At 33.9% G+C, this 13,385-nt stretch overlaps 1 protein-coding gene across 2 annotated transcripts in view; it reads left to right on the top strand.

Moving 5' to 3' along the window:
- The window catches only part of LOC110445757 (heat shock 70 kDa protein 12A-like), an 18,948-nt gene extending 8,276 nt beyond the window's left edge, over positions 1-10,672 (top strand). For both annotated transcript variants that reach the window (XM_021490530.1, XM_021490531.1), the window contains exons 3-5: positions 1,076-1,294; positions 7,819-7,975; positions 8,362-10,672. In XM_021490530.1, coding sequence (XP_021346205.1) covers positions 1,076-1,294; positions 7,819-7,975; positions 8,362-9,431 — 1,446 coding nt within the window. In that variant the 3' untranslated portion in view covers positions 9,432-10,672. The remainder of the gene's footprint in view (positions 1-1,075; positions 1,295-7,818; positions 7,976-8,361) is intronic.
- The last annotated feature ends 2,713 nt before the right edge of the window (positions 10,673-13,385 follow it).

The raw sequence follows: 13,385 nt of genomic DNA, 5'->3' as shown, positions 1-13,385 counted from the left end.
GGGGGGGGGGGGGGGATAAAAAGGGTATATGAAACAGTAAGTATGTACATAGTTTATTTGGTTTCAACAGGTAATGTCATCATCAATTCGTTATGAACTTATTGTTTACTGGATGGTGATGATGTTGGTGATGATGATGATGATGATGTATTTTAAAATGATTAAAGACCTATCAACTGTTGAACTCGGACATAGTATTAGACTGTTGATTCATACCATAGTTCAGATTATGAGTGAGTCCTATCTGAAGTACGTAGAAATATCATTATGAAAGCTAAATATAGACTGTTTGTTACATTATTGTTATATTTGTCTTTATGGATACTGCACATATCTAAGAACAAGTTCATAAAAATCTTTTCAATATTTTATTACTTGTTATGAAATATTATATATCGACCTCACTATGACAAAAAGAGGATATCCTTTTGATTAATATACTATTTATAAGTTTGTCAAAACTTGGGATATAGAGGATAAAATCAATATTTCATAAGCAGATTTCTTGTTTTTTATGATATCTTAAACGCATAATTTTTTCCTAAGATTAAGATTTGTTTTTGATTTTGATTTTAATTGATATTTTATCTTTTCCGTCAGTGATACGTACAAGTATCAATTCATAAAATCTAAAGAATTTGATGAAAAACTGAATACGTATTTATATATTTAACGCAAAGACTGTTTGAGCTTGTTTACATAATTTTTCTTGTTAAACTGTTTAACTGAAATTATGTCTCATAATAAAGTTTTTTTCTATTTTCAACATAAGCAAAAGAATGGAGATTACGGTTTGTGTTATGACTTGTTTTCTTTGTGTCTTCACGCTGTGATACATATTTTCTTTATTACAACATTTTGTTACATTTGTATCAACTTGCTTCAAGGTATATCGTTTACTTTAGCGTCTTTCTCGTGTTTAACCGCAGTTGAAATATATCATTCTTCCTCTGTTTTAATAGACATATTCGTTAACGAATTTCTCTTAGAATTTAAAACAACTAAATACTTTGATAACATACGAAACAGTGGAGAACTTATAATCTTGATGTAGCCATGATGTTATATTTTCCAGGATATAAAGCGACATTTCGAGCTGAGAGATATGAACGGAAAACGAATGCCAGCTTTGAAAGTGTTTTCATCCATCCTTCGATATCTGAAAAATCAGCTCCTAGGCGAATGTGCGAAACAGGGTTTTGAAAGCGTGGATACAGACATACAGTGGGTGCTGACAGTCCCAGCTATTTGGAGTGAACCAGCCAAACAGTTCATGCGAGTGGCAGCAGTGGATGTAAATATAAAATAGAATTAAGAAAAAACTATTTTTTGTAAATGATTAAACATATTATTTATTTAAACCAGTATGATTTTCACAAATGAAAGCTGTTTAATTTTTTTTATTTATTTCATTTGTTATACTAAATATAAAAAAAATAATATCGAAGAGACCACCATACAGTATCAAATAGACATGGATTTCACAATTTTTAGCAGAAATGTGGTCGATATAGACTGTTTCGGAACCGAAAAGAATGGTTTCTGGTGGCGTGTGTACTAATATAGTAAAAAATCTATATTTGTTACAGAGAGGAGTAATAAATCTTATAAGAATTTTGTATGACATTTCTTGTACCGACTCGGAGTTATTTTGCCCTTGTGTATTGAAGCTGTGGTCCATATACATATAGTCAAACCTGTATATATTTTTCTATAGTCGCTATAGAAAAATATATACAGGTTTGACTATATGTATATGGACCACAGCTTCAATACACAAGGGCAAAATAACTCCGAGTCGGTACAAGAAATGTCATACAAAATTCTTATTAGATTTATTACACGATCTTATCTGTCGCAAATAGTAAGAGTTTATTTTACAAACGAATCAATTTGCACGTAGAACACGAGTGGATATGTTCGTCCGCGCGATATATTTGCTATGTGATATCAAGCGGCTCGGGTATGATTCCTAAAAACTTATTTTGAACTATAATGTCAGTCAAAATGACATTAAAGATGATGACGTTATGTTACCATAGCATAAAATAGGGTTTAACTATATTGAATCAGGATTTGTTCTATTCACCATTTTGATCAGGGGGTATGTTACGGCACGATTTCTCACCCTGACACGATTTCTCACCCGGGTGAGAAATCGTGCAAAATTGCTGCGTTCGCGACACAATTTCTCACCCCCGCACGATTTTTCACCCGGGTGAGAAATTGTGCAATCTATATGAGCATAGGCGACACGATTTCTCACCCGACACGATTTCTCACCCCAGCTCTATATCTCAATCGGGGTGTTGTCTGATGTTTTTCATCCGGGGTGTTTGATCTTTTCGAATACATTTTATTTTACAACAATAACAAAACTGTTTCTATTAAAAAAATGCAATCCATACATCAGTTAATTAGGAAAAATATATTGCTATAGGAATTACATTATTAGAATCAATAGTGAAGCGAAAACTCCTTACTGATTACACACGCATTCGGTGGGAACAAAAAAGCGCGATGCATTTTTACTTTGGCTCGGATAAACAACGGATAAACGCGTAGCTCTGAGAATGTCCTGCAGGTACATATGTATTATGTATATTACTATGAATCCGAAATAACACTGGAAAATCAACTTATCAACGTTGAATGAGAAATATAAGCTACTGATTAGATGGGAATACCGAATTGATAACAACACGAAGTCAAATTTGATTTAAAGTGTTTTGTAAATAAAGGTACCGTTAGCAAAAAAACGTATCCCCAAAATATAGACTTTCTTCCTTTCATTCGAAAGCTTACATATGCTGCTTGTTTCAATCCCTTGTTTTTTCTGACGTCATCTCTCATTTTTGGAATAGAGCAGAGCTTCTTTAATCTTGCCTAAGTGTACATGTAATAGATAAGCTTACATGATATCAAATTACGAGATGTTCGATGTACAGCATACCTAATATTGATTGATTCATCTATCAATTTTTTCATTCATTCACGTTTGAAATACGCAGCAGAAGTCTTCAAATATCTTCACATATTCAATTAGACTATGAAAAAGATATTGTTGCTCGATTACGTGGTATGTAAGAATCAATAATACGTCTGTCCAACTTGTTCATACACACCTGGAACGCATACGCGTGCAGCATATAGACACAAACCCACGCACGCAAATACAATGCACATGCGCACACCTTCTTAAACACATTAAAACGAAATATAGTTCACCTCAATTGAGAGAGAATTAACACTTCTTAAATAACAATACATTGTACCTGTTATTTATTTATTATTTATTTATTTTCGAATCAGAAGAACTGATTTTGTTTGAATTCCACTGGAGATATTCGAAACATAGAAAACAAATTTCAGCACATTTAGGCGCGCAATAAAAAGTATAGAAAATATGTAAGTCATATCTAAAACAAGACATAGTCAACAATAATGGCAAGATTCGAATGACAAATACACTTAAGTAACAAAGAACACTAAATTTTTACACAACATGAGCTTACTAAAGCAGAAGTGAAATCAGTTGCTCTAGATGAGTACATGTACATACATTTCATTTTTTATCATAAATGAGTACATGTACATACATTTCATTTTTTATCATAAATGAGTACATTTTTTATCATAAATTATAACAATATCTAGTTGTAACATGGACCGTTACTTAAGGCGCCCATACTAACCCTGTAGTCACATTTTTTTTTATCACAATGCCATAACACATCTGCATACAGAATCTGAACAAAATCGGTCAATATCTAAATGTCAACCAATCAGGACCCGACCTAACACGGAAATATTATAAAATCAAAAAGAAAATCAACGAAAGCCACGGAAGTGTTTTTAGTGTCATTGCTAATTTTAATACAGAATTTAAGACATATAGGACACTGCATAATTGAGACTTTTTCAAAGCTATGCTGCAACAGCCATTTTGCGGTAGATGTTGACTTTGTTTTTGCCATCTTCAAGAATACCATCAAAATATTAATTTTACCAACCTATATTGCAGTTCATAAAATAGAACAGAAATTAGGAAAGTCTAGATACAATGTTTATGTCTCAACAAATGAGAGGCCATGATTTCGGTTTGTTCGGAAAACTGATAGTATTAGTGTCTGCGCTAATTTCACTAAAGTGGGGGAGGGGGATTTCAATTTTCTTTTGGTGAGGTGTAGACCTACACCTTATCACAACAAAAACACACATTAAATTCAAATGAGTATTTTGTTCGTTTTTCGTAGGAGCATAAAACTGAAATTCTAAAAAAGTCAGATTTTTTCCCAAAAGAATGTTGTCAAACTAATAACGCATTGAAGGATCATTATTTATGCAACCAAAACTACGGTATACATGTAAAAATATATTGATATGGTCAGTTATCAGATATTTACAGACAAATCAACAGCCGGAAGCCATCTCAAGTAATGATATTCCAGCCAAAAATGTGTTCATATTAGAATAAAAGTAATTTACAACTTTTGTATACCAAATATATTTTGATTATAAAAGGACTAGGCCATGAACTACCGGTTACAAAAATATCAATCCAAAACATGTGGTGGAAAATATTCAAAGAGGGGATCAAATGCCCCTATGGTCTAGACATCAGAATTCATGGCTTTGTGTATAGTCTATACATTATGACTGAAACTGACATAAAAGAAGGTAAGATTTGTTCCAGTTTAAATGGAATGAATATGTAATCAACAAAGAACATGTTTCGAAAATATTTTTTGGTTTATTTCTTTTGAAGACGGCCACCAAAACATTCATTCTACTGCCTAATCAGTTGTCAGAGTCCCAAACAATTTTCTCGCAATATAAATGGTATTCATAGATTTTGCGTTTGTTCGATATTTTGTTTTCATATATTTATTAAAGTTTTATGCCGTATTAACAGCTGATGACATTTACAGATAATGTTTTGCAACACGCAAGAGTATGATATGTGTTCGATGGCAGACTTGGAAAAGGAAGAAAGAAAAACAAAGATGCGAGGTTTTGATTTTTTTTTAAACTGGTGATTCTAGATTCACAAGAAAACAACTTGTTTCAACTTTGGTACAACTGTTTTAGATTTTAAAGAATCCAAAATGGCCAAGATGATAATGTATATTTGATGTATGAGCACACATTCCCATAGTTCTTTGACCAACTGGGCATTGGCAGTAGTAATTTTTTATTGGATTATTATCATTTGGTGTCGTAATGTACTGAATCCAAACATTATATTTAGTCTTGCTTTTGTGTCTGGAACAAATTTGGCAACAGATAAGGTCTTGATAGTGCTGATTCACCCATATTTTATAATCTTCTGACTCTGCTCATATGGAGAGAGCTGGTTGTTTTCACCCTCTGAGCCAAAGAGTTTGTTTCTGTGAGTAGAATCTTCATTTGATGTGCGAGTTCTCTGTCTTTTCTGTCAGTGTCCGGTGATCTTTGATAAATTGGTTCCCGTATCCAATTGAGACATGCAGTCACAATCTTTAGCACTCCTATAAATATATCAATGAATAATTTGATATCAATTGAGTTCAAAAAACTATCCAATGCTTAATACGGCAATGAAAAGACTCTACAATCCATAGGGATTTAGTAACTGTTCTGTCAATGTTAGCCTGTAGATCAGAGTATTGTCTCTGACCAGTCTTAAAATATGCGTGCATACTGGTATTAATACCAGATACCTCTAACATTGGCAGGACATCTCTAAAACTACGACCAACGACTACATTGGCGTCTTGCTCCAACCATTTGAGCTTGTCTATGATTTTTTTTGTAATGCTTGCATCATTTTGGCTTCAAGAGATTGATCATACTGTGTTCAAAATGTAACCATACGGGTGAGTTATGCTCATGAATTTAAGATAATGATTCTCCTTCTGGCCACCGTAAGACAGCCCCTGAAGCTTATTGAGAGCACCCTTTTAAATATAAAAATATATGGGCCATCTAGTATGGCAGTCACTCTGTCTCACAAGCATGTTTCTGAGAATACAGGATTGTATGAAAATATGTTCCCTACTCAAATGGTCAGGACGGAGGAACACTGGAACTATAGATTTATTCAATGATTGTACTACAGACTGAAAGGTTTTTGGAATACTAGGCAGAGAAATGTCAAGAGCGGAACACTTAATTACCAGAGATATCAGTTTTTATCTTAACCCAAAACAGTAAAAGAGCATTTTGTGCAGTTTTGGTATATACTGAAGAAGAAAAAAAAAATGGCAAATTACATATGGATTTGGAGAAACTATTCTTTAACCAACCTGTTCTAGCTTTGCAGCCAGGGTCATCCAAGAGACAAAAATTGATGTACGACACTTCTAAAAGGTCACCAATTGTTTCAGATGACCATTTTCATGATTGAGAGTTCAAAGACTCTCTTCTTTATAGGATAACCTGTGTACAAGGGTTTAGGTCATTGCCAATAAGATGAAATTAATTCATATTGTTAAAACAAAGAGAACATTTTATATGTGAACAGGATCCGTAAAACAGGTCCTTGATTGTTAAGAAAAAAATACTACGAGTGGTTTCATCATCAAAACGTTCTGTTTCAAATTCTTTTTAGTCCCTTTAAGTCAGTATATCCAAAAGCCATTATATATTTTATTTTTACATTTCGTGTACCTTTACATTTACGAGATTTCGCGAAGATAGGATGGCGACCTTCACCAATACAGTTACTCTTCATTATGAGATGAATATGAACAACTGAGTATGAAATATCCCCTAAAAGCAACGTAAAAACGAAAAGTCTGATGATAAAATGTATAAAACATTATAACAAAATGTATAATAACAAATTCTAAAAAGTGACAAGAAAATTACATTTGATCTCAAAATTGATTGTTAACAAAATGTTTATCAATCACGCCAAGTGATGAAATAACTGGAATTTGGAATTGTTTGTGACCTAACATACACTGGAAGATTTATTGTAGGCTTGCAACAATTTCGTATCCAATTACCTGTAATCAGGTACATTGCTTTTAAGTGGACGCCAGGGAGGTGTCTTATGCCCTCACCTTTTTGGGCACACTGGGTGCATTGTTGTGCGAAATGAATTCTTTCCACCACACATTTTGGAATGAATTTTACAAACATATTTGAAATAACACCACTTATTCATACTATGAAATGTTTTGGTATAATAGAATAATAAGAATGAAAAATCCTATATTTTACATTAAAATTTTCACAGAATGTTCGATTTAACTCACATTCTGGATGATAAATATATTATTACAGCACTACATGAGAGTAAATATCCTTTCCCAAGTAATACGATGCAAAATTACGATTATTTTTCAGAAAAAATAGTTTCAGGCTGATATTCCATTTATCTACCCGCATCCTGTAATAAGGTTAATTAATCATCTCAATAATTAGAAAAGTGATTCAAAGTAATCACATCGGATGTATAAGGGATTGAAAAAAGTTAAAACAACAGCATAAACTTTGTAGCATTTCTGAAACAAAATGTATGAGGTGGCAGGCTCCTATGTAATTTTAACATAGCTGGAAATAGTCCCTTTATAAAAAGCCTAAATATACCACAATTGCCAAAAATCATGATACCGGATAATATGCCTACTCCTAACACGATTTCTCACCTGGGTGATAAATCGTGTCGGGGTTAGAAATCGTGTTGCGAACGTAGCAATTTTAGCACGATTTCTCACCCGGGAGAAAAATCGTGTTGGGGTGAGAAATCGTGCCGTAACAGGGTAACATTCTGATCCGGTTATGCCATTAGGAGGGTGAACTTTACTTATCAATTCATACGTTTTTCAGGCCGGTTTACCAAGTGAGCAGTTGATTTTGGCGCTGGAACCAGAGGCTGCTTCTCTTTTCTGTAAACATCAACCCGTTCAGAGTATGGTGGACGGTGAAGGCAAGAAGATGGGTGTCTTTAGACATGGAACCAAATATATGGTCCTTGACGCAGGAGGTTAGGTCACAAAATACATTATACATCCATGAATAATAACCTTGACGTCAGTTGCTTTATCAGATAGGATTGAGCCAAATACAAACAATAAGGGTATGGTAGTGGCAGTAACTAATGCGAGCTGTCGAGCTGGTGTTTGTTGTGTAAAATTTATTCCAAAGCAAGTGCTATGGCTGACTTGATTAACGAAACGTACAAAAACATTGAAACACTGATAATGTTGTTATTTAAGATTTTGACAACATATATATAAAGGAGTTTCCAACATTCTCGAAAGAACATTTTCGTCCTAAAATCGTTCGACCTAGAACAGCTTACTAGATGTGAATATTTTTGTATGAAAAGATCATTTTCAGAAATGTTGAAATGTTTGTGTTTATCTTTAGGTGGAACAATTGACGTTACCGTTCACCAAGTCCAAAAAAACGAAACAATAAAGGAAATCCATAAAGCAAGTGGTGGAAACTGGGGAGGTACCAGCGTTGATGACGAATTTGAATCCCTGCTGTCTGATATAGTAGGTGAACAAATATTCAGGGAGTTTAAGAATGACTCCGTAGAGGACTTGCTGGAGTTGTATCGCAGTTTTGAAGTGAAGAAAAGGTCAATATCAAAAACAATGGAGGGAAAGATCACATTCACTGTTCCGGTTAAACTACTGGAGATATTCCGGAAACACCATCCCAATGACAAAATGGACAGGTTCATAAAGGGCAATCCGAAATACAGCTCTGATGTGATCTGGCGTGGGGACAAACTTCGAATGTCTAAGGCGCTCACAATCTCCCTGTTTGATCGATCTCTGCGGAACATCACTGATCATTTAGACCAGATTGTATGTCATCCAAACGTCCAAGACTTATCAGCCATACTTATGGTAGGCGGATACTCGGAATGTCCAATACTACATGACGCCGTGATAGAGAGGTTCCCAAACCTGAAAGTGATAGTTCTACGAGAGGCCGGCCTGGCTGTGCTGAAGGGAGCCGTCATCACTGGTCACTGCCCAAACAACATCGCTGAAAGGATATGCCGTTTCACTTACGGAGTTAGTTGTAGAATGAAATTCAAAGAAGGAGTTCACAAAGAAGAGTACAAATGTATAGATGAGGACGGTGACACCCGTTGTGGAAAACTTTTTGGATATCATGTCTCAGTTGGCGATTCTGTCACATTAGGAAAATCATGTCAAAAACACAGATATCGTGTTATGCGTTCTACGGATACGTCTATAACCATCTATATACATGCGTCCACTGAACCGTCACCAATGTACATTACAGACAAGTCTTGTCAAGAACTAGGTTCCCTGAAAATCAGCATGCCCGACACATCCCTAGGCAGAGACAGACAAGTCGATGTTTCCATGACGTTCGGTGGCACGGAGATAGAGGTGGAGGCCGTAGACATACACACTAATGAGAAACACACTGCTTTCTTTGACTTCCTTGGATAATATTAACGCAATCATCACAAGGATCACACGGTGTCATGTAACTTCAGCGATGGTTAGTGTTAAGCTGGCACAGCTGATGAGATTTTCCTCAGTTTTTAACTTTCACATACTGTAACATACATGTACATCTATATTTTCTTCTCATCCGATTATCGACTTGCATGTGATCCATATGGTAATCGAAGGTCAACACGACAGGTTATTGTGGTCAGACTATAGCTGCGTTTACTTTTCATATATACTGATCTATTGATGGTGAACAATGCAAGATCAAGAGATAGGGCCGAATACAAATGCCCACTTTTTCCTTAATTGCAATAATTTCATTGATATGTAGTCGCTAATGTAATGCAATGTAAAACTGCTATGTTATTGGGGTTATAAATACAACGTTTTAAAAACCATAGGAGAAAACGACATTTAACAACAATGGTATTAAGTCGATACTATTCTGAATATAAATCTCACTAACCAGGAACATGTCTTTGATTTCGATTATCAACTGTTTTCTGTGGTTTTGTATTTATCCAGAGTGAATAGATAACATTGTTTGATCTTGTCTGCGTTGAGGCCATCGCCTATATCATTGATAACATCTATTTCTGGCAAGGAACATTAAAGGTTAATTATAACTCATTACACAAAATATCAATCTTTATAAAACATACTTTAAACTGGGATGTTTTTTCGATGACGTATTTGTTAAAGACTTACAATAATTTAAAAAACTATATATAGTTTGCCAAACAAAGAGAAAAACTTTACATAGGGCCAGATTAAATGATGTTATTTTTCTGGGTTCTTCGTACCCTCGGGACCTAGTAATTATGAATATATTTGGTTTTCATAATGCAAATAACCTTTAAGATAGCATTTCTAAAACATAATTTGAGTTGAACGTTAAGGTTACATGGTAATGTTTTCTAGTAGTTCGTCTATATTTTTTTCTATTTATACTTTTAACAAGACATTTGGTCAGTTCAAAAGTTTTGTCGAAGAGGGCAGCGAATGTTTATGAAGAGAGTACCGTAGTCACTAGATAATAAATAGAAAATACAAAGTCATTGAACATGTTTGTTATAAGTATCACCGTCTTCAGTCTAATTTTATCCTCTTGATCGAATCGAGCAGGAACAACATTACTACAAAGCGGGATTCTACTGCGGAGATAGTCAGAAACGTGTTAGTTATTAAGTTACAGTTAGGGAGTTGAGTAGTTAAGACATAGAAACAGGGTTAAGTGATATAGGAAGAGCAATAACTTACCTCCACCCCTCCCCCCTTTAAATTGTGGTAAAAAATATTATTCTATTATGGCCCTTTCCCGAGGGAACTGTTCTCTTATAGTGTTGTCTGGGGAGGTATAGTGCCCGAGCCGTTAGGCGAGGGCACTATACCTCCCCAGACAACACTATAAGAGAACTGTTCCCGAGGGAAAGGGTCATAATAGATTTAGTACATCACATGACTGTACTAACTGTGACTGCAAATTGTGTCGCCTGCTTCGTTTTCATACATTGCTGAGCCTCTGCAAAGCAATCGGCATTCCCGGTCCCGAATCTCGAAGCCATTTTGGCAGACGACAACAATGAACACTTGTATATTTTGTAGATATTTACATGCATTTATATGATTACAAAATACTAAAACAATATCATTAGTCAATAATGGTACAGATTTGGACGAAAATGTATAGGTATGGAAGTATTACTCCACTTTTTTCGAACTGACTTGAAATAACGGTGTTTTTTTTTCAAATATATTTTATTGATTAAACAAAAGGATTGACCAACAGGCTTTGCCTATATAAGCTCTCTCCATGGCTTCCAGCATACTTTTGATATTTGAAGACATTGAATAATAATAATAATAATAATAATAATAATAAACTTTATTTATTGAGGATACAAAACCTGTTTAGCAAAGCTAATCTTCCACAGGGTCCTCTGTTAGTAAAATTGGTTAGTTAAAAGACAAAGTAGTATCACAGCAAATAAATGTACATAAAATAATTGTTGGTCTACTAAAACAGCAATTCATATCACGGTTCTTTCATAATTTAAACGGTCGTTCAATACAATTACAATAAAATTATCACAGAAGCACGAAATATATTCCGTGCTTAACCCATTATGGTTTTCATTAAAAGACAAATTGTCTAATTTACATATATGCTAATGTAGCCAAAGCTAAAAATTGACAGAATACACGCTAATATAGAATACAATATTTACATACATACATTTTATTTTATTTCAACTCATCTCATGACACATGGATACATTTATTGCTAGGTAATATACATTTAATTAGGCTGGCTTAATATTTTCATGTTTCTACAGAAAAAGAAAAAAAAAAATCCTTGGATTTTTTTTTACAAACTTGCGATATTGATATTTAATATAGTTGTAAAATTTGTGTCAAGAAGAATTAAATATACCATTATGAATATACACAGTATTCATATCGAATTAAATATATGGATATACATCTTGACCTTGAGCAACTAAAATTTGCTACGGCAACATGAAATAAAGCAAAACTGATACATGCATGTATGCTGATAAAGAAATGTACCAGGACTTATTTGAAGTAGACATGTCTTGAGATGAGTTGGAAAATCAAATAGAAAATTAACTAAAAGAAAACAGAAAAAAATAAAAAATAAAAAAAAATAAACAAAAATAATATGAAAACACAAAAAGACATAAATAATTATATAAGAACACAAAATAATCTCAATCACTCACTCATACACTCTAACACCACATTTGTTTCTACTGGCATGGGTTTGTTGGTTTATTTAATGTAATTTATATTTGTTTTAAATGAATGTGCAGTTGGGCATTCAATATGATAACGAAGTACACCAGTTCACAGGATACAAATATGTGGCATTTTGGTATTTCATAATAAATTATTAGTTTTTCAATATTTAAATAAATTATAACTATTGATTTACATTATTCCATCATACCTTAAGTGTCATGACCACATAAAGTTCCTGGAAATTTGTTGCCCTGTGATCAATCAACCTTATATGTAAATATATATATTCATTATCCACTATCAACAGAAATAATGAATTTATCTTACAGAATACGAAGAATACACCAACCACATACAGCTTGTATATTTATCTATTTAAACCGTCCTGTAGCATTAATGTATTTATGCACACACTCCATCAATTGATTGTTCTGTAAATCACTATTACTAGTGTTTCCATTTAGAATAGTACTTAAAGGTATTGTATTATGGAAATCTTCATCATTTAATATAAGATCCTGCATAAAAGTTTGTCGTTCTTCTGTATAGAGAGTTAAACGGTTAATTGTTATAGATAGCAGTTAACATTACAGCATCATAAATATGAGGTGGTTTCACCTGCTGTAGATAGGTTTACCGCTATAACAACATATGCGAACAATCATACTTTCCTATTCTACGTTGTTCCTATTCAGGTTTGTAACTATTTATATAAGGTTTGTAAAACACCCCTGCAGGTTGGGGATCGGGAAAAGAATACACCTGCTGTTACCCAATGCATATATCGTAGGAGGCGACTAATGTCGGAACACCCTGCAGAATTGGGGATTTGCTTTGGTGTCCTCTATTTGGGGACACAAAAGCAACTAAAATAAATCTGCTGTGCCCATTGCAATATTTGGGATCTTTATCCTTCTTTCTACTTCTAACTACCTTTTATTTCCTAGCACCTTGCTTGGCTACACCTCACTTTTGGCCTTAATCTTGAGCGTTCGCCAAGGTGAGGAATGTAATGCGAAGAGTTTAAACTGCGGCGAAAATTTTCTTGTTTACAGTACTTGACGGGCCTGAGGTTTATAGTACCATCAACAATGAATAAATACACTTATTATAAATCAACTTTACGGAAAAAAACAACATCTTTATATACTTTTTCTCGTATAAATAAATTCCTAACCTCATACA

This window comes from Mizuhopecten yessoensis, unplaced genomic scaffold (genome assembly GCF_002113885.1).
Source record: "Mizuhopecten yessoensis strain PY_sf001 unplaced genomic scaffold, ASM211388v2 scaffold2347, whole genome shotgun sequence".
In the NCBI taxonomy this organism is placed as follows: domain Eukaryota; kingdom Metazoa; phylum Mollusca; class Bivalvia; order Pectinida; family Pectinidae; genus Mizuhopecten; species Mizuhopecten yessoensis.
This window is presented reverse-complemented; position numbering and strand designations above follow the sequence as displayed.